Consider the following 27,556-nt stretch of genomic DNA (forward strand, 5'->3'; position numbering starts at 1 on the left):
TGTATCGATAGTAAGGTTTGTCTAATGGTGTAATCTATACAATAAATAGATTTAGGTTTGTATGTATGTATTATGTACCTATATTAGCAATTTTGGCACCGACTTTGAGAGGTGATTAAAAAATCGTAAATTGGATATGGATGTAACTGATTATTTTTTTCTTTTTAGTTCATTTTTGAAGGCGGTTTTTTTTTATTTATAAAAATTTATATGTACACTCGACACTCGATCCCGTGTTTTGCAGACGAAACTCACCGTATCAATTCGCGAATTTTTATTTTATTTCTATTTTGCGGGGGTTTGCATATTTTTATAAATATCCCGAAATTAATAACTTTAATAATAAAAATAACCATGTTAATTTAAAATCCTCAAAATTCAGTATAGAACTCGTGTGAAACCGGGGCGGGTCGCTAGAAATTAATAATATTTTTTATAAAAACAAAAATGTATACTAAATAGTATTATAATATGATTCTAAACGTTCTCTAGGAATATTGTATTAGATTTTGTAAACATGTATGAACAGTTTGAACCTTCAATGTTTTGTCCGTAAAGACATTATGCGGTAAACCTTTATGGTGTTTCGTTCATTGTGAAGGCGTTTATGCAATTACGCGTTGACTATGACGCGCGAGCTATGTCAATATCACTATTTGTTATCAATATGAGATGCATACAAATCTCACACTAGTTGTCGCCCGCGGGTTTTAAGGATTGATCATCTATAGTTGAGCATATAAAGTAGCTTATATACCTTGGAATTTAAGCTTACTTCGTATAAAATTACGTCAAAATCGATTTAGTGGAGGCCATGAAAGATCAAGAAATATACAGACAGAGTTATGTTTTATTTGTTTATACTGGTTTCATAAAACTTCACATCGATAGTTATGAAACTTCTATATTATATCATTATATACTTGTAGGGCAGACATAGGCTGTATAATATGTTTATTTACACGAACTGTATGAAATATTTCTAAATGTATAAAATATTTGTTTATTTTTTTGTTTTATGGTATAGGTTGGCGGACGAGCATATGGGCCAAGTGATGGTAAGTGGTCACCATCACCCATAGACAATGACGCTGTAAGAAATATTAATAACTATTCCTTACATCGTCAGTGTGCTACCAACCTTGGAAACTAAGATGTTATGTCCCTTGTGCCTGTAGTTACACTGGCTCACCCACCCTTCAAACCGGAACACAACAATACTGAGTACTGTTATTTGGCGGTAGAATAACTGATGAGTGGGTGGTACCTACACAGATGGGCTTGCACAAAGCCCTACCACCAAGTAAAGAAATCATCGACAAAGTTTATAAAAAAATCATCGACAGCATATAAACGGTTATACGATATTACATTTTATATAGAAAAATATTGTCCTAAACACTTTGCAATTGAAATCGGTAGTTAGGAGAAATTACAGAACATTTGAATAAATGCGTAAATAAATATGCGGGGCGTGTTTTACGACGCATTAGCAGGGCACGGGCGAATAGATCGGTTGGAGAATGTTTATACATCATTGCATAAAAAATAGCACGGAATAAAATTTATTATTTTACCTATGCGAGTTCAAGTAAGCTGATGGGAGGAATAATGTGATATGTGTGCGTCAGTGATAATCATTGTATATGCACTAGAAGTAAGGATAAACTTATAACGCCAAGTTTCCGACTCCGCAAAGTCAATGAATCCTTCTTGGGGCAAGGTATCCGTTTCTATAATAAAATTCCGCAGAAATTTTTAACTTTGCCGTTTAGTAAATTCAAATCGTTTGTAAAAAATACATTGGTAGAAAAGCATATTATTCGATACAAGATTTTGTAGATGATAAAAAAGCGTGGAGTTAATACCTGTTGACTTCCAAGCAGGATACATTAATTGAAATAATTGTATTTAATTAACATGACGTTGTATTTTTTAAATGTTAAAAAAGAGTAACTACTGAGTTTCTTGCCGGTTCTTCTCGGTAGAATCTTCTTTCCGAACCGGTGATAGCTTCACTTAATTGTAAAATGACGATTCAAAAGTGCTTATAAAAGCCTACTTGAATAAAGTTTATTTTGATTTTGATTTTGATTTTGAATGGCAGTATGGTTGTAGCCAGTGTATAAATAAATACACACGGACACCGTTTTACATTTTTGTTATTTTCGAATGGACATTCAAAAGTTACGTTACACTACTTAAAGTAGTGAAACTGCATACTTGATTCAATTTTATTAATTCAACGAATATAATATGTATGTACTTATACATACTTATTAGTTATATCTATGTATAGATAAGTCATCGTATAATATAATCTACAAAAGAACTTTACTCAAGGACACATCTGGCTTATGCCTCAGGATAATCCCACTATTACGTTTTATCGAAAATCGAACTATTGATTTAAAGTAGGAGACACAACGGGTCATAACCGTGTACGTTTACGTTTTAATAATAAAAGTATAAATATACACACATATATGTTGTGTTTTTTTTTTTAATAGACAGTGTTGCTTGTTTTTATTGTCTTCTAGCAAATTTACAATAAAATTGTTGCGCAGTTCGTTAATCCGTGACCCCATGATCATGAAAAAGACAAATATTATAAGTTTTTAAATTAACATGGTTATTTTTTTTACTAAAGGTATTAATTTCGGGATATTTACCATGTTTTTAATCTACGAATGTCTTGTTCACGATACATTCGTCTCGTGAACAAGACATTCGTAGATAATGTCGAAATATCAAGCTCCACCGAACAAAAATAAAAAACATGATTATACCTTTAGTAAATATTAGCAATAGTTATACATATTTTAGGAAAGCATAACTATGTGTAAAATTATTATCGATATAGTTTCTAGTAGTACAGACAATGAAACTAAAAACGGGATCTTAATAAAAATAAAACTTATGGCAATAATGCGACTGCATATTGGAAAAAATTACAATAGCGATGTTGTAAGTAATCCAGAGCAAAGTAGACCAGGTCGATGGCAAAATTATGGATCTTTCTACTCTTATTGTTATGGAATCTATTGTGAGTGTTACAATAGTCTTTGGAATGTATATGGAAGTCAAAGGTATATTTTAATTTATCTGGACAGTTATTAAAATAATGTCAATATGAGTCTGTGAAGGAATTGAATAGCAGGTGTTAGGTAACCTACCCTTATTGCAAATCTTTATTAACATTATAAATGAGAAAGTAACTCTGTATGTCTGTCTGTCTGTTGCTCTTTCACGACCAAACCACTGAACCGAAATTCATGAAATTTGGTATGAAGTTAAATGAATCACTTTTTGTATGGAAAATAAAAACAATTAATAACTATTTCAAATCTCAAATAATATTAGTCTGTAGATGCCGTTTGATTACACCTGAACAGACGCCAAAGAGCCCTTTCTGTGTAGATGTAACCAAGGGAGTGTTGCTATTTAGCTCTACTGTGCAACTACTATTAACCAAAAGGTTCTACGAATACGATCATGACAATGTGCTCGTTATTAATTTCGGAAACGGCCATTTATTGCACACACATATGCACAAGCACTGGTACGCTCTCTGTACCTTCACTCTTATACCTCGTTGCTTATCTGCTAGATGAAGATACCGTGTCCAAAACCAACATCTTTACATGCTATCTGAGGCGATAAAACTATTCATAATAATTCCGACCTATTGCAGTGAAGTACTTGGCGGAAAACCCAAATAACTGTACAATAACCAGAAACAAAATTCAAACCTGGGACTTCATAATCGGAACCAAACAGAACCAACTGACCAACGGGGCAGTTACATTGACTTACAGAATAAGCGGCAAACTTACAGTAAATAGTTTCCAATCACTTACCGTATTCGGTTGGCGACAAGCAGCTCGGCGATGTCGCGCCCCAGTCGCGAGTATAACGACTCGGCTATGACAAGCACTTTAGCGTCGATGCGTAGTCGCGCGTCCGAGCGGTGGTCCCGTGCGGTCTGCTGTTGCGACGCAAGCAGCGAGCACTGCGACAGCGGACGCGGCCATACTCGATCGCGCCAAACGAGGCTGCAAGTGAAAAATATGTTACGATAAATATATCCTACTGAATTACTTTTCGGTTTAATGCCATATCACCAGTAACGATTAACGATTTATAAATAATAAAAAACTATTTGAATAAAACATTTGAAATCGAGATATATATGTATTTTAAAATGACGATGATTTTAGTAAAGATCAAAAGTTTTATATTATAATCTAAGCTTATTTTCAATGCAATAAATAAATGTATATATATTACAATACATATGTAATAAAAATAAATGAACACCACTCGTATTGTTACATTTTTCATTCTATCAACTGGAGAGTGTTGATGGAAGTTTAACCGAATGTTTGGCAAGTCACATTAATACTGAAAGGCAAACGTTGGTCGTTAATTCGAACAAACATTAGGTCCTCGTCCGAACTAAACTCCACGGTTAAATTTATTACAGTCAAGAAACGAAGCAGACCGTCTGGCGTCAATATAAAAGACAGATTAGGTTATAGAGATAGAAAAACATTGCGTAAAATGTCACTGTACGATTTTTAAAGAATATTTTACCAGATAATTATTTAAAATAAAAAAAATATGTTAATTTATTCAATTAATTAAAACTTTTTCATAAAGTGAAGGCTTCGTTACCTGACTTTTATGAAAATCAATCGAAAGCTACCAAAGTTAAGACTGCATTTTGAGTCGCCACATCAAAGAGCCATTAGGGTATATCTCAAAAGCGTGAGAATAAATAAATGGCTGAATTTGTTGGTAATATTTATACGTAGGCACGGATCCGTGCCGAGGCCGAGATGCCTCTTGCCTCTTCGCTTTAATGAAAGCCCCGCCCCATCCGACCGGAGTAAAACTTTAACGAGGAACTGAAAAGAATAACTGACGCAAAGGCTGTGCTTATTTGCTATCTGATAGGGGCTACGGCTACTGCAATCAAAGCACTCGGTTATTTAGCTTATACAAATTCGCTGTATTGACTTTTTTACCTTTATACATCCTTATAATAACGCCAAAACCAGAAAATTGTAGATGAAACACAATAAGTCAAAAACTAAACTTTAAAATTGGTCTGTAGTTCAGTTTGTTTCGATCTAGTATTATGCATTTATTTCTCGCAAATTTGGGGCTATTACGAACACATATTGTTTTTTAATATATTGTTGCTTTTCGAACAACAGAAAATGTTAGAGTAATACAAATTTAGTTTTCAAAAGAATAGCCGGCTTTTCTTATAATATCTTGTGTACCCAAATACTTCACTAATTTTTTTTAATAATAATTGAAATAAAGTTTTATATAAATATATTTGTGTAAACTATAACTAAAAAAGTATACGAATTAACAAATATACCTTTAAACAGTTAAAATAATCCTTTTGAATGAAGATGCTTGATCAAGACTTATAATTGTGGACACTACCTACATTGTGAAACTGGTTTAGTTTAAAAGAGCACCTATGCGAGTTACTTGCCGTTTCTTTTCGCTGAGAGCTTCTTAAAAATTATGTGTATAGCCCCTTTAGAAAAGAAGAAACTTGCACTTATGTTCTGTTCAAATAAGGTAAACCACAGTAAGTCCGGCTAAGTATAATACCAATAAACGATATTAAAACAATGGCCCTTAAAATCATCAGATTTATAAACGCAAGCGAAGCTGCTTCCATTAATTAGGCAGAACAGAAGTTTCGCTATAATTCACGGGAGTTGGGGAAAACTTGCCGCCCATGCCGCTCATCGTAGCGGTGTAAATTTAAGCCGATAAAATAAAATATTATCGTCCTAGGTACACGACATCGACCCTAATTACATAAAATCACGTAATAAATTACTCTGAAATATTCGCCTCCTCGCTCTAATTTAGAAGTGAAAAGCTGCCAAACAAAGGGCGACAAGGACGCTCGGCACAAAGTTAAACGCTTTTAATTCTTTTGCGAAGCAATTTCCTGCGTTAACGGCTAATTTTATGCGCAATAAATCTTTTTCGATATTTGAAACAAACGACCATCACATTATAATTTTATACAACCATATACCTAAAAATTACAACATGTCATAAGAGGTTTTATAGTATTATTCCATAACAAATGAACAATAGCCGCTGACCCATGTTTCACTGAAAGCAAATAATATATTTAAATATATAGTAATGGGATTGAAAAGCTTTGCCGGCTGTCACGCAGTTCAACAATACAACGAAGGAAAGTCCACAACTGTCAAAACGACACTATTCAGTAACTTTATACACAACACAACCAAAGGGACGTTTTCGAATTTTCATCCAAAATAATATCCCAGTCACCCCATAGGTAGGTAAATGACCACTGTGCACGTTATTTCTTAATTTAAAACATTTCGGTCGTTGTATAATTACTAAGATAATAATGTGTTAATAAACGAAACCCTAAATCAAAAAGCCGATTTAATTAAACTTCATGCAAGTTTAGCTTCCCTTAGTTAGTTAGGACGACATCGAGTGTTGAGTTAGTTCCTTATAGTTAATTAAACTACCGAAATTTTGGGACGATATATTGGAATAAATTAAACAAAGAGAGGAAGATCGTGAAGGATAATGCTAATGGACTTATAAAATTGATTTGACATTCGATCAAAGAAAACTTTATTTAGGATTTATTTACCAAAACAAACCCTAAATAATATCACATAACTGTACAAAAAAGTATTTATTTAGTATGTACGTGTATTAAATTACGGAGCGATTTTCAATCATCGCGGTTGGCCCGCTTTATCTAATGAAGCGCCAAATATGAATGAAATAAGCAAGATTAGTTATGACGGCCCTAATGCATACTGAAATGTACGCTGACCGAGTACATCGAAATATCGAATGCATTAAATCCCTGTAAATGCGGTTTAAACTAATGTCATATTGTAACACAATAGAAACAATAGCTCGCTAATCCCAATACAGCGTGAGGTGACCGGGCACGATAATTTCATAATATTAATTTTCCCAACAGTGATGTGTTTGCTGCCGATAGTTAGCAAGTAAATTGGATTTTGTGCCGATATACGTCATATTTCAGCCAAAGTAATTAATTATGTTCGAGTATGTTTTACGACATTTTAATTTTAAATTTAATAACGAATGTTTGATGTAAATTATAAACGACAAATACTACAGCGAAAATAAAGATAATAATTTGAGTCTGACTTTTAAATCACAGCCTCTCTGATTTACATCGACGTAATGTTCGATGTTCAGCGGAATTAGATCGTAACAAAGCACTGCACAGAATAATTAATGTATAGCCGATGTTTGAACGTGCTGAATCATATGAACTACAGCGGTGCCCGTTGGGTGTGATTTGTATGTAATCCAGGATTTATCTTTGTTAAAATTATTGTGTTCTATATGAAAGCTAAAAAATAATTGAAAACACAATTATATACATTTATTTGTAGCGAAAACTAGGTCAAATAGGATGAGATTACATCATTACAATACTATAAAAAACATATAAATATTTCAAGTTACCTTGTAAGCGGCATAGTAACATAATACGTATAGAAGAATATGGTCAGGACGGAGAGCAGCATAATGCCGGCCACACATTTCCTCACATTGACATGGCTAGCCAACCATATACAGCAGCGTGGCGTTGCCGTTTTATGCGTATGCGCATAGTCGCCGCATTCGAGTAGCGGCGTACGCGCTCCCCGACTTTCGCCTGCCATATCTAGCATTTACACACCACTATATTTACACAACACAGTAACACTTAGGCCTCTACAAATGTTCACTATACAATCTCTATCTTGGTACTCTAATGGCCGCGTTTGTCCTTGGTGGTGATTTTTGTCGCCACTTGCCGTGTTTCCACATTTCATAGTGACGCAGAGGGGTGCAAATGCGTTGCTGCGCTGGAAGGCTGTATGTACGGACGCCGGCCATCTCGTGACGACAAACGGGTCAGTTGCCTATTTAAAATGGCCGCCGACGCATTTTGGCGGGTTGTGCTCATCACGGCGACGGCGTGCGCTCTCGTTGACAGAGCTCACGGCATCCGTATGCAAACCCTGACGACCCTCCTTGCCGATCTCATCGGATTTATCTGTAACAAACAAATTTAAATTAGCATTCAAATATTTTCATTGAGCTGAGTGCAGGCCTGTGGATACCTTGAGCTTATCAGTTATTCTATCGGTAGAAGAAATATATATTGTTACGAACTGTTTCGCTTTCTTTCATTTTAAATGGTGAGTGAGAAAGTGTAATGCAAAGGCAATAGGCAAATTTGTCCTAAGGCATTAAATCTATTGATTTATAGTCGTATAACAGAAAAAATATGATTTGTCAAAATTGTCTATCTTTCGGATTTTAATGATCAGCCTGATCAGATTCTTCCCACGCAGAAACTTTTAACTCAGGACGGAGGTTAGGTCAGGAGCATGATAGGTAGGTTATAATTTATAAGTATAGTCAAATAATTCTGTTTTTAAATTGGTATGACCCAAAGGGTTATTACCTATTTTATAGCGTAAATATATTTCGGGTTTATAATTATTCTTGAATAATTATTTTACAATTATTATTATTCATTTAAATAACATTAGTTTCAAATTTAGACTTCTATTCGCATTTATTATGATTTGATTTTTGGAATTTACGTTTCTTTGCTACCGATGTGAAAGGACCCACATTACACCTTAGTTTTCAAATTATAAAAAAATATATATTCTAAGTTTATTTGAGATCAACAGAGTTGACGCATCGGGAACTCCAGGCGGTCTTCAGTTCCAATAAATCCGACCTTCGCATTACTTGAGTGAAGGCTTACATTGAAACACGTCTTTGCACTGAAACAAAGTTGTTCAGCCGTGAAATTGAACGTGTGGGCCTCAGAATTCTGCATAATATCTATTAAAATGTTAAATTATTCATGATTGATCCGATTGCAACGTAATTTGTTTTATATCTCTCGGATTTCGTATCTCTACGACACATTAACATAATTGATTACAATTTATGTCAGGCCTTACATATGCAATTTTAATCAACAAATACGGGGGGGATTTCGCAAATGAATTCTATGCTTTCCATTCTTAAGATTTATATAAATATGACGTAATGTACCTACTTGCATTGTTTAAAGTAATTGCGACAATATTGTGTTAAATTTGTACTGAGTTAACATACAGATACAAAGACAAATATATACACATAATTTCAAAATGTTTAATAACAATGTTTGTGTTAATGTCATATCAGGCGAGTGAAACATGAAATTCAAAACTATTACTTTCTATGAATGGACATCCCGTATTAGATTTGGTTACTAAAAGAGCAGTTTTAAGAGCTCGTTTCGAGTCGGTGGTTGAGTAAAACGCGAATCCATCATCATATGACCTTTTGAATATTAACTAGTAGATGACCCGCTTGTATTCGGAGCGTGCTCACAAAAGGTTAATTCAAATAACTTACTTTACATTCAGATCAAAACTATTCAAATATTGAATCTTCGTTGGTTTGAATGTAGAAATATTGAAATGTATAAAGACCGACAAATTCGTTATAAAATATCAATTATATGAAATAGATAACAAATCATAAATTCATTTTCTTAGATTTACTGCGCAGAGTTAGCACGAGAAGAGCAATTAAAGTTCTTAATTAAACTGAAAAAAGACGAGCCTTCTGCTGGTGTCGGTTATAAAGCTGGCGTAGCGATAAGAATTCGAAAAAAGACCTCCGAGGAAGTAGATGAAAATTCTATAGCACAAAAGATAGGTACGTTGCGGCTGTCAAAGACATCGGTTGATATCAAATAGAAAATAACAAATGGCTATAATATTAATTATAAGTAGTTATTACTTGAAATTAAACAAAAACATAATAATAAGTATTCAACATAACATTCTCTAATAAATCTTAATTATGAAAAGGAAAATCTTAATCTTCATAGGCAAAATTATATTATAACTGAAACTGTAAGATCCTTAATACATTATACATAACAAGAACGTAATTATATATCAAAAGACAATACTCTCGCATGCGAGCCGTCCCAACTTATTATAACTTTGCTCGTTCGCCACACCTCGTCTTCGTCGAAAGGTTCGGAAATCCGCATAATACGGCAACCGTTAACACGAAACTCCCATAATGTGGGGATCGCACATCTCGTAAAATATTACACTATTATGAATCAGAATAGGACGTATTTGATAACACGAGTCTGTCCGTCGAATGTTATTAAACAACTTCTTCGCCTTTTACATTTCGTCGTGGTATTACACGGACATTGGTACAGAGATCACGTTTCAAGAGTAGGATGTTTCTAGCGTAATTCACCTCAAGCAGCTATATCACTTTTTTTTAATATATCTCATGTCTTCAGATTCCATTTCAGTGTATTAATGATTAGAATGACAGTAGGTACTAAGTTTTTAAACTGTTTTTAATTCATGTCATGAAAAATGATTCAGAAACAATAGATAGAACTGTCATTTTTCAAGCGAATGCAGACTTGAGAAGGTCGGAAGAAGAAATTAATAAAACAAAGGTTTTCATTGAGGTCACAATTCGCCAGGGTTTTTGGTCGAGAGAGATTAATTGTTTCTTAGTGCCATCTGTCAACTCGCGGGACAGACTGAGGACATATTGTTTGCCCATACAAATAACGTAACATTTCCACCTTTGAATACAGAAGTATACGTTTGCATTAATAAATAATTAAAACGAGGAAGACGTATTGCGTATTTTTCTTGTATTCGCAGAACGTGCCGAGGATCCGAGCTCAGGTTGGAAACGGAGCAACTTAGTTCATAATTTATTTCCAGAATCATTTATCTCGTTTCTTTAAATAGCTAAGCATACGTTTTGGAAGAATCAAAATAAAAGGTATCGAGTTTTAAAATGCATATGAACAGAAAAATAAATCATGAAATTATCTGATAATAAATATTTATACATTAAATACTGAGTAAGTAGTAGTAATAAGCTCAAGCTGCGTAAAGGTGCCGTTTATTAATAAAGAAAATTATATGATACAAATATAATTAATACCTTATATAACATAGCTTCTACGAGGGATTTTTTTTAGAATTGCATCATAGTTCCAAAAAATCATAGGTATAAAGAATCAAATTTTACCTCTTTATTATTAATACAATAGAAAGGATTACATGAAACAGATTAATAAACATTGTTTAAACACATTTCGTTAATGATTAACATTATTATTTAATAATATTATTATGGAATTCATATAATTCATTAAAATCGAATAGGATGAACACAAAGGATAACATCAATAGGAATGGGTTACAAATTGCATCAATCAAAGTGAATCGACGAAGGGATTTCAAATTAAACTTCTACAGGCAACAATAGTCCGATTCATAGAACTTGCATCAAACAGGTATCTCCAATTAGTGGAACATTTGCGCCGTTAAACTCGTTGCTAAGGTTTCACGTCAAATCATTAACGATTCCATTTGTCACTATTGACTTTAATCCTAAAAACTTGTTATTCATATCAAGTAAAGAATTACATTAAGAATCACAATTCAATGAATATTATAAAAAATAAATAAAAGAGATCATATATAAAAAAAAATTGGTCATGCACGATTTCAAATGTCACCGTTTGCATCAAACATTCTTTCTAAGGTCGTCTGTCTTTGTACAGAAATAATTTTCGGAAGCACTGACTTACCGAGAGAATTTCTGTTTCAAAGCAAGAATTTCTTTGTATTTATAAAAGCAAAATGCTCGGTTACCTTAAATTATGTTAGCAGCGTTGAATTTACACGATTACTGTAAATTTATGCAAGACGTTATCCAAGGACAACGGCGTTGCATAACGCCTTTAGTGTCCGACCACCGCTTCGCCGTCTCCTTTATGAAACCCCTCGGTATGATATATGAGCTTATACTGTCAAGTTATTGCTACCTAGAACGACTTCGCTTTTGCATTACATTAAAGTATCCGTTTCAATACGTATCAATCAATTATTTTTACACACACATATAAACACATTTTGTTTTTTAAACAGTCATTTGTTTTTGTTCTTCGTACGTATTTACATATTTGGGCGAGTAATAAGGATTTTCAACATAGAATTCGTGGACATTCTCATAACGAAGCCGCGTTTCATCAACATTTCAGACAAATTTAATTACGTATCGAGTTACATATCCTCGTTAATGACGAAGTCTCGAGTGGTCATGATATAATCCGACCGAGCATTAGATTCGACCAACCTTGCAAATCGCCCGCATATTTTGGTCCAAGATTAATTGTTCTTGAATATCATCTATCACGGTGAGCTCTCTCGTGACGGTTCCAGTTGTGCGTGCGACGTTTTATCCAAACCACAATGCGCGGAGGAACGCTTATCCAAATATATAAAAATTAAAGCTCGTAAACGTCAAAAATATTTTGCTTCGAATTGTTACTTATTTTTTTCGTATTTAAAATGATACGTTGTACTAAAGATAAGGAAAGAAAATAGTTATGATAGTCGTCAGTATATATATGTAGAATCTATTTTTCGGTAGTACTTTTACATTTAATTCAATACTGTAACGTGGCAATTCAAAGGCATTTTTATGAGTCTCCTTGTATAAATGTTTTGATTTGATTTTAATATGATGTATTACTGACTTATTACAATTATAATTACAACAAGAGAGATCTCATTATCTCTGTCTTTGAGACCCGATTGTTATAGTTTTATAAAGTCATATAACAATTAAAACAAACAAATGAATCGTCTTAGCTTACACAAATGGAATTCTAATATTACGTATATATAAATGCGAAAATAACGGTTTGTCCGTCTATCTGTTGCTCTTCCAAATTAAAACCACTGATCTGATTTTGTTGAAATTTGAAAAAAAAAAGGTTTGAACTCCAAAGAAGGATAAAGGCTTAATATATTATGCCTAGAACATGATAACCCCTAAAATACGAGTGAAGCATGTTTGGGTTTCGTATTTCTTTCGAACTTTTGCAAAGTCATGGTTTAGTTTTTTTAACATGCAAAAGATTGGAAACCATCTTATACAATACCCAGCAAGGCGTTTGCATTACCTAAGTATAACTAAATAATTATTTGTAATTCAAGAATAATAAATTAAAATACAAAATTTAATTTATATACAAAAAATAGTAGGTACTTATTTAATACAGGCTAAAAAAACTCATCAATTATCGTCACCAATAATTCATCGCTTAAAACATTCAAGATACTAATTTCGTTAAACGGAATTACGACGATTACTAACTCCCCAAAAGATAAATCCTTAGTTAAAAACATCCCCGGCGAGTTTATTGCGCAGCGGACAGGAACAAATGGAGTCAATCTTTTTTTGCTCGAAATGGAAAAACCGAAACTGTTACATTTTCAACGTGTAAAGTTCAATATCAATCAAGTCGACCTTTTTTCAATAAACCTACCACAAAGTTCCCTAAAGCAATTTTTCGAGTAATTTGACTCTTAGATACGAAGCGTTCATTGGCTCTCAATACCGTCAGCGTTGTTTCCGGCTATCTACAACAATTTATCGAAGAAAATTTTTCGTTAAAATACATCTCTATTACAAATTCATTTACTGCTAACTACGTTGAATTCGTAGCAAGGGCAAACATCATTTGAATAATCTCAGCGATGTCGCGAATAAAACTAGTTTGCAATAATTGTTTTGAAACAGTATTGCAGCTGTCGTACTTGCCATTAGCGGCGGAGATTGTACGCCGGCAAAAGGAGAGTTGATTAAAGAGCTCTAGCTTATAGTGCGCGTTGCTACAATGAATATTCAGTATTTCAGTGCATAAGCATAATGCGGCCACAATCTTAGTGCCGCTGTCGCAACCGCAATGCTGCCCATTTCTCATCTTAAATGCCAAGAGCACGACGCTTGACTTCCTTAAGGATTTTTTGTCGATTTATGTTGAATAGATTGGGCAGTACACAAACATTCAAGCTAAGTAATTTCAATTCTAAACCTTATATCGTATAAAATACATCACATAATTCCTTGTTAGTGATAACAACTTTATAAAATTCAGTTAATGAAATCTATTTGTAATGTCACTTTATAAATATCACTGGAAGTGTTAATATAAGGAAAATAATGAGTATGTTAACGCAGCCATCAATAATCGCAACATATAGTAAAAACATTTATAGGTTAACGTTATGAAGAAAGGTTCCTTTTCAAAAATCAATCCGCAACAGTTTCATCTGTGCCTCAGTCATTCGGAACATTTCGTATTTTATAGTGTTGTTATTACATGAACAATCGTAAAAAATACCAGTAATATTGCATATAGTTTAATCGTTTGCCTAACCTGACCCAGTACACGGGTCTTCTTCAATAGCAACATCGGTGCACTCTGTTCGGGGAGAAACCATTAGACATCTTAACCTCGTAGAGTGTTGCGCATTCATCATACACTGAGCGAAAAGCAAACGGCATGGAGTAAAAGCGTTCTATTATATGTATGAGCCACCATTTTCGAGTGTTATGTCAAGAAAAAGCGTTAAAAGTATTCCATGTACTTCAATGGAGTATTCTGATAACAAAATAAATGTACATACCCTAATACGTTCAATTTGATTCGATACTATATAGAGTTATTTTCGAATTCTTAAAAATGTCTTTGTACGTATAAAAATAATAAATGTTAAAGGAATTTGTCCGCGTCAATTTTATGATAAAATACAAGCGTTTAACTGAAAAATTTAGCGTATGTCAGCGTCATACGTTAAATGCCATTTGTTATGTGAGTATCGCTTATTATAATGTTATAATTAAATACTTAAGCAGAATCATGTGAAGTATGTAGAAAAATATTTAGAGCTAACTAAATCGGGCTGCTCCAGTGCCACTTGGCGGATTTCATCCTAGGCATGCAAGTTTCCTCACAATGTTTTTCTTCATTAACCATCGCGGGATGGTATAAACACTTTAGCGCGTGAAAACTCAGCGATGCTTTTTCGGATTTCAAAATTCAATTTCCTTATAATTCGCAAGAGTCTATTATTATTTTCTATTTTTCTCGTCCCTGGAACTCTTCTGTGTAAATCATATTGTTTCATAACTTCCATAACTTTTTTAGTTCATCATATGGATACTCTTTAATTAATCGTATACATATGTTGAGATTGAGAGTGTGTCGGCATGGACGTAAGCTTAACATATTATGTACGCATATATAATTATTGTTAATAGATATACCATATAAAATATTGCCGTATTATAAAAAATCAATATAAACAAACGCTTTACTAATCCTGTTCATTTTAGTAGAAGACTTTTCGTAACTTTTCTACTTTTCTTTTGATCTCTATACAACGACAATTTATTATGTACATGATTGAGTTTATAATTATTAAAATTAATTATTTTACAACCGAACGCACTTTATCTCGTGGATAGCTCACCTTTAACCTTTGACTTGTGATCTAAATTGTTATCAAAAAACCATCTGGGCCATTGATTGGTATAACGAAACATTTTTAACTATATTACTTTTATTACATTAAAATTTTAAAACGCGCAAAAATGACGATTTCGTAACACGTTTTCGACTTTATCTATCTTTCTTCACAGACAGTTACCTTTTTATATGTTTATAGATAGATTTAGAAGAAGCTATTCTATGGCCCGAGAATTTATTTTGTCTCGCCCCTACGAAGATTTATGTTCTTCGTAGGCAGAAAACTGCTCGGATCTTTTTGCCGCGTAGAAGTAGTAATGTTGAAAGTAGGCGTAGAAATATTGGATACTCGCTTTAAAATTCCCTTTGGGAATAGAATGGATGAGATGAGATATACTAAAACTGTTTTTATGTGAGAACAATACGGTCTCAAAACATGTATTTGCCGTTCGATAGAAATACATTTAAAAATAGTTTGTGTGGTCATTAACACGTTAATAAACATATTTGTTAATTTTACTAATATCTATATAACTTCGTATAGGAACTGATATGAAATACTTGTTAAACTACACACTTATTTTCGTAATATGAGTACTTAATTATTATTGTATTAGACATCAAATTTGAACGCAACAGTAAAAATAATTAAGTGTATTTTAATGACTGTCCCAAAAAAATCGTAACTGTGATATACTCAACTAAAAAATTGTAATAATGTTAATATTACATACCATGTGGATCAGAAGCAAAGTTTTTATATTTATGTTCGGATATTCCACAGTTATAATACTCGCAAAGACTTATAGAAAATGTTTAGTTTTTTTCTAGTTTTTTGACATATGAATCAGTAAATATCATTAAAATATTTGTTTGTTAGTACAATACATGTTGTTTACACAAGTATAAAATTTATATTGTTTATGCTCTAATCCAAAATCAATTTAAGTATTTAATGTTACGAAGATTGAATGGTAATAATAAATGAGAAAAATAATCTTACCCTATATATGTGGAGCGTACCGTATCAGTCAGCATTTATTCACGAAGGTCGAGCAATTTAGTCACAAAAATTGTATAACGCTATATTAATTATAATATCTCTTATGGTATTATTTAAAAAAAAATTAAATATTAAAGAGGAAGCAACACTTATTGTCACACATTTCGTACGCATGTGTCGGATGAGTTCGCGGAGCGCGACGCGTCAGACCTTCCGGGCGTCTCGGGGCATACTGAAAACAGCGACGCCTCGCATCGCATCGGCGGCAAGACGATACAGAAGCTAAGTCCGTAGGCATAAGCTTTCAGGCGCTACGGAACTCTACGTATGGCGAAAAATTATTTCCCACGGAAAAATTAGGCGCGTTCCAACCGCGACAGTCCATTCATTCACGAACAACGCTCGGCGTTTCGATACAGCGCACGATCTCGATTAATGCTAAGCACGCCAATAAATATTGATGCTGACTCCTTTGTCTTGCTGGGGATTCGTTCCATTTTATTAATGTTAAGGAACACTCACATTTTCTTGATAAATCGTATGTATCGTCCCATTTTTTAAACCATCCAATAAGCTCAGGATAAATAACGTTAAGGGTCTTTTTGAGAGATATTGAGAAGCTTCACATAATTCTTCTTATTAAAATAGTATTGACGAACTATTTACGTATTTCATAAGAAATGTTGCCAATATTATAATACTCGAGTTACAAAAAATGCTTTTTTATTTATTTTATTTTAATTAGTAAGTAAATCCTTATTAAATCAAATTGATCAATTTTTATTAAAAACGAATATTATTTATGTGTGTAGCAAGATAATTAAGAAAGCAAAATTAGTTTTAGATTGAGGTCATATTTGCAATCTAAAGGCTCATAGATTTATGAAACATTTCGCATCAATATTCTGATCGTCGCTAGACATGAAGTAATACAAATTCAATGCATCGATACATTTCAATTTACCGCAAAAAAAATGCAATGAAAGACACTAACTGATCGACAGAAAAAATATCTTTAAATCATAGGCTATTGAACTATTATTTTATAACAATGAAATAGCAAGTGTAAGAACTTAGTGAAAATTCTCATTTTTTACCTATCGTATGAACAGTGAATCGCATATGAGAACGAGGGTGAAATCACGCAATCGCTCAACCAGGTACAAGGCATCGAGCACGCAACATTCATTACTATCCATTTCTATCGCATTGAAGCAAACAAACTGAAAGTAAATTGTTGTGATTTATTTGTGGATAACACATCTGATACTTTTAAACAAAGAGTTCTTACTTTTAATATAGTGTTACGAGAGTAACCTTAGCCTTCAATACGGTTATATGACATTTGATTCTATATCATAATTTATATCACATTATTATTGCATATTATTAATATAGCAGGAGCTATTGAATTTACTTTATTATATACAATTATTATTGTAATTAACTGATCAATAATTTGTAAAACTGTAATAATATTATTTTATATGGCATAGCATTTCATACTGGCATGTAACACTATTTCTTATTTTAAAATATTATTGAGCTGTCATTATAAAACAATTGGACTTTAGCGTGGGGCATTCCAGAAAAAGATAGAGACATTGAAGCATCATTTGTAAAACTATAATATTATTTTGGCCATCCCGAACTACTAATTTTACAATAGTTAAGTTTCAGGGTTAACTTGTAGTGCGGGATAAACGCGGCCGTGGAGTAATTGCAATTTCATAATTTTAGGGTATTTCCCCAGTGCATTTACGGTTTTGCAAAAACGCATCCGTCAAATATACATTCCAAGTAGTAATATTTTTTAATCCCCAAAAATACAGAGTAATAGTAGACAGACGGGTCAAGGTCACTATAAGTAATTAAAAAAATAAATCTCATAATTCAAACGAGAGCAGATTTTTCATAGACACGAGATATTTGTGCCTCGGATTGGCAAGGGAAAACTGATACAATTCAAGCTACCGTTACTTTTCACAAATACTTATATACGTACTAGTAGCTCCCCGTGGCGTCGCTCATGTTTTAAGGAGTTGGTTGTCACGTGTTAGGCAAAAAAGTACCCCATATCCTTTTTTTGGAGTTCAAGTTTGCTTCATAAAAAATTTCATCGAATTCGGTCCATGGGTTTGGTCGTGAAAGAGCGACAGTCAGACAGAATTACTATCACATTTCTAATATTAATATAGATGTAATATGTTTAAACTAAAAACATATCCCATTAAGTTGTTGCAATACCACGTAACGCGAAGAACTTCGTATATTACACCGACGAGAGTGACGACGCGGCGGGGAAACTGATGAAGAGGGCACAAACAGCGACTACCAATGAGATTCTGGACTAACACTCTAAGATTGCGCCATTACCACACAATAGTGATGATCGCAATTTGAAAAAGCTGGAAATTCAGAACAAGAGAGAGATCTAAAAAAATAAAAACATTGAATTTTCGTCCTTAGTTCAAAATAAACCAACGAACAAATATACATATATACTTAAGACATTGAAGGCGTCACTGATTCCTACAATTTACAGATAACAATTAATATTCATAAGAATTAAGTTTATTTACATTTTTTAAATAACTATTTATAAGTACTAAGTTTCTATATTGACAATATGAGATTTGTAGTTTCGAAAGATAGGAAAAATTAAAATAAGCTAGATGTTCATCGTGTCACCTCGTCATTAAAATTAAAAAACAAAGAAACGCTAACATAAATTATTGATATATTTGACATGTCGGTAAATGTCATTGGTAGTATGTACATTTTTCGTGCCTGCATTCCTTCTCTCTATAAAACTTAACTATATCGTATAATACGTAGATACTAGTTACTGCCCATAGCTTCGCTTCGGTTCATCGGATTGACCTTGAAAGAGCAACAGACAGGACATAATTACTTATGTAGCAGAATTTTACTTGAGGCAAAAAAATATTGTAATATGAAACGAGCGTTCTCGTATATTTACATATCATACAAACATTTTCGTAGGTTTTATAAATCTGTGTACGTTATTTTTTATTGTTTTAAATTATGATTGATTCAGATGATCACACAGGAACTGGACTAGCAACATAAATAAATTAAGCCCGTAGATAATTCTACATCACGGATTTCAGTAAAAATTCATTGAAACCGTGAACGTTTCGCTTTATTATTTTTACTTCCGATTTGTTTTGTACTACATTGAATATGAGAAGTATGCTGAAATCGCTTTAAAAGCTTATTCAAGCGCGAGCTTTCTCTCAACAACTTCCATCAAGTCTTAAGAACATATTGTCATACATCAGTACGCTCCATCTTCGACACTTCGTGTCTAGTTTCTTAAATAACAACAGCCTTTTAGTCACTTTTCGCGGAGGTGAAGCTACTTCATTTATGAAAAGCTTTCAGGTTCGGTAGAGCTAGAGGGGCTCTATTCAAATCACTCCCGACAAGGCTTAACATAAATCAAGTATTGAATAAGCTATTTTTCGCACCACATGCATTGTTTAGTTAAAAACTGAATACGTACACAACAATGGTATCTCATATGATTATTGTTGATACGTTATGCTAATGATTTATTGGATTAGTGGCGGAAAGGAAAAATGAATTTTCATTACAAGTAATTTCATTTAGTTACGACGTATCGATAATCAATTACAAAAATACTAATCTAAAAATATTTAATATCGTTATATAATTTAATGAAAGTCGAAAGATCTGCATCGCTAAGAAACAAAATTTTCAGAACGGAAGTTATGCAAGTACATTTATGAACTCTTCATTTGTAAAACTAGGTCAATAAATAATTAATACAAGCTTCGTAAAACTTATTCCGATAGCAGTATTATCTTGCTAGGAATTTCTTCATCACCCATGTTGAAGATTAAGTCCCTTGAAACAAAAACAACATTGAGCATGCTCCGGGTGGCCGGATTGCGAACATTTCTGTGTAAATAGATAAGGCAAGTGTCCGGCGGTCGTAAGCCGACCGAGAACGTAAGCGTAACTGTAAGCGGCTCATACGATTTGCTGCAACTAAAATATATTCATAGACCTCATTAGCGTATTACTCAAATATCAAACATTATATATTTTTTTCAAACCAAAACTGTTTCTATAATATATTATTTAATCCAATTGTACATCAAAATGTTCCAATAAAACCCAAACATAGCAAATAAACACACACACATACAAACAAACGGCAAACACAAATTATCATTTCAAAAATATACATTAGTAAAATTATTTTCATAGATTAAGAATACGATATAAATCACAAAAAAATGCTAAATAAAATTTAACGCTCACAAATCGTTATTCATTTCAAGGCTATCTCAAGGGTGATATTAAATAGAACCGCAGGTTACGCCACCAACTCGAAGATTCGCGCGAATATAAATCAAAAACTTCCGAGTTGAAAAACTTTGTTTAACTAAAACATTCGAAGGCAGGTAACGATCACCAATTAGATATTTGCACATTATTTTTTTTTTAAATGGAAGCCACCATGACATTGTATCAAACTTTAAAATTACGCAACGGATTTTAATGTGGTTTCTATTAAAATATTGAGTGATTCGAGAGGAAGGTTTTTGTAAATAATATATGAGCAATGTAGTAAAGAAACACTGATAATTTTAGAAGTTTCTAATGTGATGTCGTAAAAAACAAAGTCTGTAGCATATTTAGTATCAATATTGCACCCGTGCTATTAAATTATAAATTATAATACTAAAATATTGTATTTGAAGTTTCATTGTAATCGTTTTTCAAAAGAAAGAAAATAAACAAGGCAAGAAGTGTTTACTTACGCCAAAAGACTAATCGTAAATAACAATTATAAATCGTTTATGCCATCGTCAATATATCGTTAGGTATGAGATCCATGATGTTATTTATCTCGGGTATATACGTAACTCTTTGAAATTCATCCTACACACCGGAACACTCCGTGTGTATATAACTAATATTGATGATATGCGACGACGGACTCTCTGATAAGTGGAGGTGCCTACCCGAAACGGGGTGGTATAAATTCTATATACAATAATTATTTATTATTACTACAATCGGTTTTGGTCGGAATTCAATGAGAGATTTGCGCGAAATTTACGCAATTCCTATTTGTATATAGTTGGCAGAATAACTCAAATTCTCAAACTGTAAAAAAATGATAACAGTATGAAAATGCTATGGGACGTTATTTCCTCCAAATTGTTCACTAATGCAATGGAGGATATGTTCAAGACGCTGAACTGGAAAGGTCGTGGCATTAACATCAATGGCGAATACATCTCTCACTTGAGATTCGCAGACGACATCGTCATCGTGGCAGAAACGCTGCAGGACCTACAACAAATGCTGAACGAGCTGGCTGATTCTTTTATGCTTCTACTGATGAACTTGGACAAAACCAAGGTCATGTTCAATGAACATGTTCTACCGAAACCGACTGCGATACACGGTACCGTCCTCGAAGTTGTTCAAACATATGTCTACCTCGGGCAGACTCTGCGATACTGCGAAACAACCTTGAGGACGAGGTGAATAGAAGAATTCAGCTGGGTTGGGCAGCGTTTGGGAAGTTACGTCGAATCTTAACATCGTCGATCCCACAGTGCCTTAAGACGAAAGTCTTCAATCAGTGCGTCCTACCCGTCATGACATACGGAGCCGAAACGTGGACACTCACGACAAGACTGGTCCACCAGCTTAAAGTCGCTCAGCGTGCTATGGAAAGGACTATGCTCGGCGTTTCTTTGAGGGTTCGCATCAGAAATGAGGTGATCCGTCAAAGAACTAAAGTCATCGACATAGCCCACCGGATTAGCAAGCTGAAGTGGCAGTGGGCTGGCCATATTTGTCGCAGAACCGACAACCGTTGGGGAAAACGTGTTCTAGAGTGGAGACCGCATCTCGGCAAACGTAGTGTAGGACGTCCTCAGGCACGGTGGAGTGACGATATACGCAAGGCAGGCAGGAGCTGGATGCGAGTAGCCGGAGAAAGACCACAGTGGCGTGCACTGGGAGAGGCCTATGTCCAGCAGTGGACAAAAATAGGCTGTTGATGATGATGATGAAAATGGTACACACCTTTAAATTCAAATTCTTTATCTTTATTTAAATATTCCTTAAGATATTAATTCCCAGATTTCGATTCTCATTAACGACACTATCGAACGACGTTTTAATAATAGGAGGATTTGTTTGTTTTAAAATAACGTCACATATTTGTATTTAATTTAATTTTATGCAAGTAAAGTACAACGATACAAACTTTTTTCATAAAAATAAAACAAGGCATTCGGTTGCGAAGAAGCAAAAACAGGGGAACAGTTACTTATTAACTTTTATAACTGTTGTAATATTCCCTTGCAGCTTGTTTGCATTAAAATTTCTGAACGTAGCTTTTAGCTTGAGTCAATTTTGAAATTATTGTTGTTCAGGATCATCTGTGAGCAGTACATTATGGTGCAGTTTCAACTTACGATTGATGTTGACCGAGAATCCGCTCTTCTAATTTCCGCTCGGACGGATATTCGAATTGGTCCTAGATTTATTTGTTTCAATTTATATTTTGTCGAAAGGCGTAAATTATTCTGATCTAGAGGACGGGTCGCTCAGTATTCTTACGGAACCAATTGCGTTGTTTCTATTCTAGTATTTCGATAAAAGTCACAGCATATAAAAGATTTTATTTCATAACTTTTGGTAGAAATACGAATATGGATTAACAGCCATTACATATGTCTGTATGTGTTTTAGTCTGTCGTCTTCACCGTTTCATATCATGACGGTGGTATGAAAGTGTAAGGTAAGCAGAAAATCATAACACGAACTACTATTGCCATAAGAACGTTCGACAGTGCATCATTCCCGTCATAACAGTTTTAGTGACCGGAGCATCTACATATCCCAACTGTGAGAACGGAACCCTACGTCATCACTAATATTAAGTTCTGTTATGTGACTGGCTATCTGCCTTGAAATTAAAATGATTGTCTTTCATTTTTATGGAGCTGTATGACAATATCCAGTTTTGAAATAAACATGTATGAGTAAAATCTTTTAACTGATTTTTAATTCGATTCAACTCAACCGAATTCAAATTGTTTCAAATTGTTTTTATTTTTTAATATCAATTTATTTTTTCATTTCTATATAAAGTTTTAATGCACACAAATTAGTTCTACGCTTCACAAAATAAAATTTATACAAAAAAATATAACAGTGACCTAAAACTTAATTCAACCATAAACAGTTTAAAAAGCTTTGTTTTCAATCTGCGGTCCATAGAGCGTGCAATAATGTGAACGGCATGTGTATCAACTGCAAAACTTTATATTCATACCGAAAGGATTAATTGAAACTATGAAATTAACTTATTACTAAAATTATGAGTTCAAATGTAACCCAGGTTATTGTATAATCTAGGGTTTCGAAACATTTATTTAAACAATGTTATTGCCTATTTTTAGGCCACCTTTTTAACTTCCACAAAAGGGGTATAGCTTATGGTGGACGTTTGTATGACACTAGCTTAAGTTAACAATCCTACCAGTGTTCTTCACATCATTCCTCATATTTAACAAAAATATCGATATTCATCACGGTGACTTATAACGATTAATTGATCACATCGAACATTGACCTTGAATCACGATTAGGAATTGACAAAAGGTACCAAATTATCAGTTACTATCTGAATCTTTTTAATACTCAGCTGTTAGGAAGCGAAGTTATAAATCAAATCAATCAATGTATTTTACTTACGTAAACTTCACAAAGCGTTTTTGAATCATCCATGTATAGAAAAGTTTAACACTTTATCTATAAATGTAACAATTCTTTAAGCTCTAAAACACGTCTTGGAGATACGTTTGCATTAAAATATTTTTTTTTTAAATAAAATACAATAGGCGACAAATGATAAGACGATCGGGATTACTCCTAAAAAATATCACGGTTCTTTTAATAAATTCTTAAACTACCTGTAACCCGCTGGCTTCAGTAAGCAATAAACCAAGTCGTAGCAAAGGAATAAAAAAATATCAGCCTATAACTTATATCTATAGACATATGACTCATTTCGAAACGTTTAGAAAATTTCACGTGATTAACGCTCAAGAAAAAAAACATATATATTTATTTTATGTATATGATAGATTGTTTTTCTCTTTTAACAAACACGATGTTGCCCCACTCTTGACCGATTTAACATTGACGTAATTAACTGCGCCAGCAATTATAGTGATTGAGAATAAGATCATTAATCAAAATAATAATTCTAGGCGTTTTATAATCAAAGTATGCCACAACTTTAGTACATCAAGTATTTTTTATTACAATTAAAAGTGTAGCACCTTTTAGTTAAATTCTTGAACTTGTATAAAATTGTGTATTTCATTTATTACCGAAACTTGCAGGATGTCTATTGAGCATTGAAATTCAATCTTAGGTCTTGAAGTTGCAAATAGTAATTGAACGAATTTTCTATCAGTTCATTCATCGCGTCAGTTTGACGTCGACCAAATTAAGGCCGAAACTGTGTTAGCATCATGTACTCCTATATAACATGCATTTTTTCGAATGATTTTGAATGTCGTTTAAATATTTATAATGATCATTTATTAACAAACCTTAAAAAAAAGTGATAGCCTCAAACAAATATGTAGGGTTATATTAAAACAAATTGTTACATAAAAAACCTAACGATTTTACTTTTATTTAAGTACAACGTATATATTATGAATTCACAGTATAAAATCATGGCTTTTATCAAAACATTATCTATATTAATAACATTAAGCTGACTGTTCGTTAAGCCTGTCCAAGAAACATCACATTGTTAATTACTTTACGTGTTACACACGACATGACAGCGAGAAAATTGAATTTTAACTTTTGAAACAGCTCCGTATTGACGTCGCGTGTGTGGAAAACGCGTAATAAACAATTAGGCTTTAATGAAAAATTTAAATGTGAATGCGAAACGATTTTCTTGCATTCATTTTATATAGTGATTAAACATGACCGTAATTTGGGCACCTTTTCTAATTGCTCGACACTGACCTTAATGTGATCCTAACTTTAATCATATATACTAAAAGTAAAGTCTGTCTGTCAATCTGTTGCTCTTTGGCGGTCAAATCACTGAACCAATTTTGATAAAGATTTTTATGAAATAAGATCGAATATAATTTTATTCCTTAACACCTAGCATAGCATTTACTTGGTGGTAGGGCTTTGTGCAAGCCCGTCTGGGTAGGTACCACCCACTCATCAGTTATTCTACCGCCAAACAACAGTACTCAGTATTGTTGTGTTCCGGTCTGAAGGGTGAGTGAGCCAGTGTAACTACAGGCACAAGGGACATAACATCTTAGTTCCCAAGGTTGGTGGCACATTGACGATGTAAGGAATAGTTAATAATTCTTACAGCGTTAATGTCTATGGGCGATGGTGACCACTTACCATCAGGTGGCCCATATGCTCGTCCGCCAACCTATACCATAAAAAAAAATAAAAAAAAATAGCCGCGGGCGACTACTAGTTATACATAGTCTAACCGCATTTCAGGCCGTAACTGTCTCTATGTCGGTTGAAAAACGATTATAGAATTGAATGTTAGTCGAAGATTTAATGACATTAATATGAGGACATTCTGCGAGTGTTCTAGGAATAGTAGGACGAAGTTAAAAGGCAGAATAAATTCGACAGTCGACAAGACAATGCGAAGGATGTAGACAAAAGTTTTTTCATAAATGCGCATGGATCGCAGAACCGAGAGAGTGAACAGCTGACGACTGGCTCGAGGCAGGGCCGCTGTACTTTAAGACTTGCTGGCAGATGTATTAAAATGGGAAAATGGGGGATATTTTGTCAGATTTTATCACTTAGCTCGAGGCGACATGAATAGAAAAGAGTTAAATGTTCCTACAGATGTCCGCTATCTTCTTTTGTAACATTTTGAATTAAATGAGTTGAAACTGCCTCGAGAATCTGGAAGTTTTATATTGTGTTACCATTGTAATATTTTGCCTTTAATGTTTTTCAATTTAAAATTATTTCCTTCCAAAATTTACTCGCTCCCCCTACGACAAGCTGTTATATAAGCGATAGCTTGACATTTAAACTTTGGTAGAAATTACGTCTCATTCTTTTGTACTTTTTAAAAATGATCTAATTAAAAAATAATACCTACATAAGTCTTATTATAACTAGGTCAACGATATGAATAGTCTAAATTTGCCTTTCTATGTGAGTTAATTAGCTGGTGATAATTATGGCTATTAGCTTCATTCGTATGTGGTTTTTCGTTAATGGCTTCGAAAGATGAAATTAATAGGGTATCTATAATTTGTTATTATGATTATATCGTAAATTTACACGTACTAATAAAAGCGAACACACACATATAAAAGTGGCAATCAAAAAGATGTAAATCATTTATTTGCAGAATACAATTGATTCTTATCATGAACATATTGAGGACTTTTATACTGACAAGCTAACTTCGAATGAAGTCGAATATTATTATCAAGGAGAGATGTAACTTGAGACTTATTTGACTAAGCTCACCTCCTGATATTCTCAATAAAGTCAAGCAAATATAGAGAACATAAAGTAGCATTTTAGTATGTGCCATTCGTTATTGCGAGTATTCGACAAGTTTAGCTGCGCCGGCAGATACGGAGCGAACAGGAGTATCTATAATTGGATTCGTTATTGTTACTACAAACGGATTGTCGTGTCTAAACTAAATCAAACTTTATTTCCGGCGGGAGTCACCGGCGAGCCAGCGCTGTTATGGACGATATTGGGAACAAACTATAACCCACTTTTGCTCATTATCATAGCTATCCCCACAATGAGGAAGCCGTCGACGGTTAGTTTTTATGACTCGAGCTTGGAATAAAAACGGGATATTTATAATTTTTTTATGAATATTAAAACGCCAAGTTATTCTATTTTATTATTTATCGATGAACAAACTGAAAAGAAAAACAAAACACGGAAATCTATTCGCTTCATGTTAATATTTATAAACAGTTTAACTGTATAATAATCTAGCATACTACAAAATAACGTTA

General features: G+C 33.5%; 1 protein-coding gene across 2 annotated transcripts in view; it reads right to left on the minus strand.

Annotated features, from left to right (window-relative positions):
• LOC124530165 (bifunctional heparan sulfate N-deacetylase/N-sulfotransferase) overlaps positions 1-27,556 on the minus strand; it is a 123,892-nt gene that overhangs the window by 54,653 nt on the left and 41,683 nt on the right. The window contains exons 1-3 of one of the 2 annotated variants that reach the window (XM_047104160.1): positions 16,458-16,724; positions 7,540-8,116; positions 3,861-4,055 (exon numbers count right to left, since the gene is read on the minus strand). In XM_047104160.1, coding sequence (XP_046960116.1) covers positions 3,861-4,055; positions 7,540-7,748 — 404 coding nt within the window. In that variant the 5' untranslated portion in view covers positions 7,749-8,116; positions 16,458-16,724. Of the gene's footprint in view, positions 1-3,860; positions 4,056-7,539; positions 8,117-16,457; positions 16,725-27,556 lie in introns of those variants that run through there. The other variant, XM_047104161.1, reaches the window with a different exon arrangement.

Source organism: Vanessa cardui, chromosome 6 (assembly GCF_905220365.1).
Source record: "Vanessa cardui chromosome 6, ilVanCard2.1, whole genome shotgun sequence".
Classification (NCBI taxonomy): Eukaryota; Metazoa; Arthropoda; class Insecta; order Lepidoptera; family Nymphalidae; genus Vanessa; species Vanessa cardui.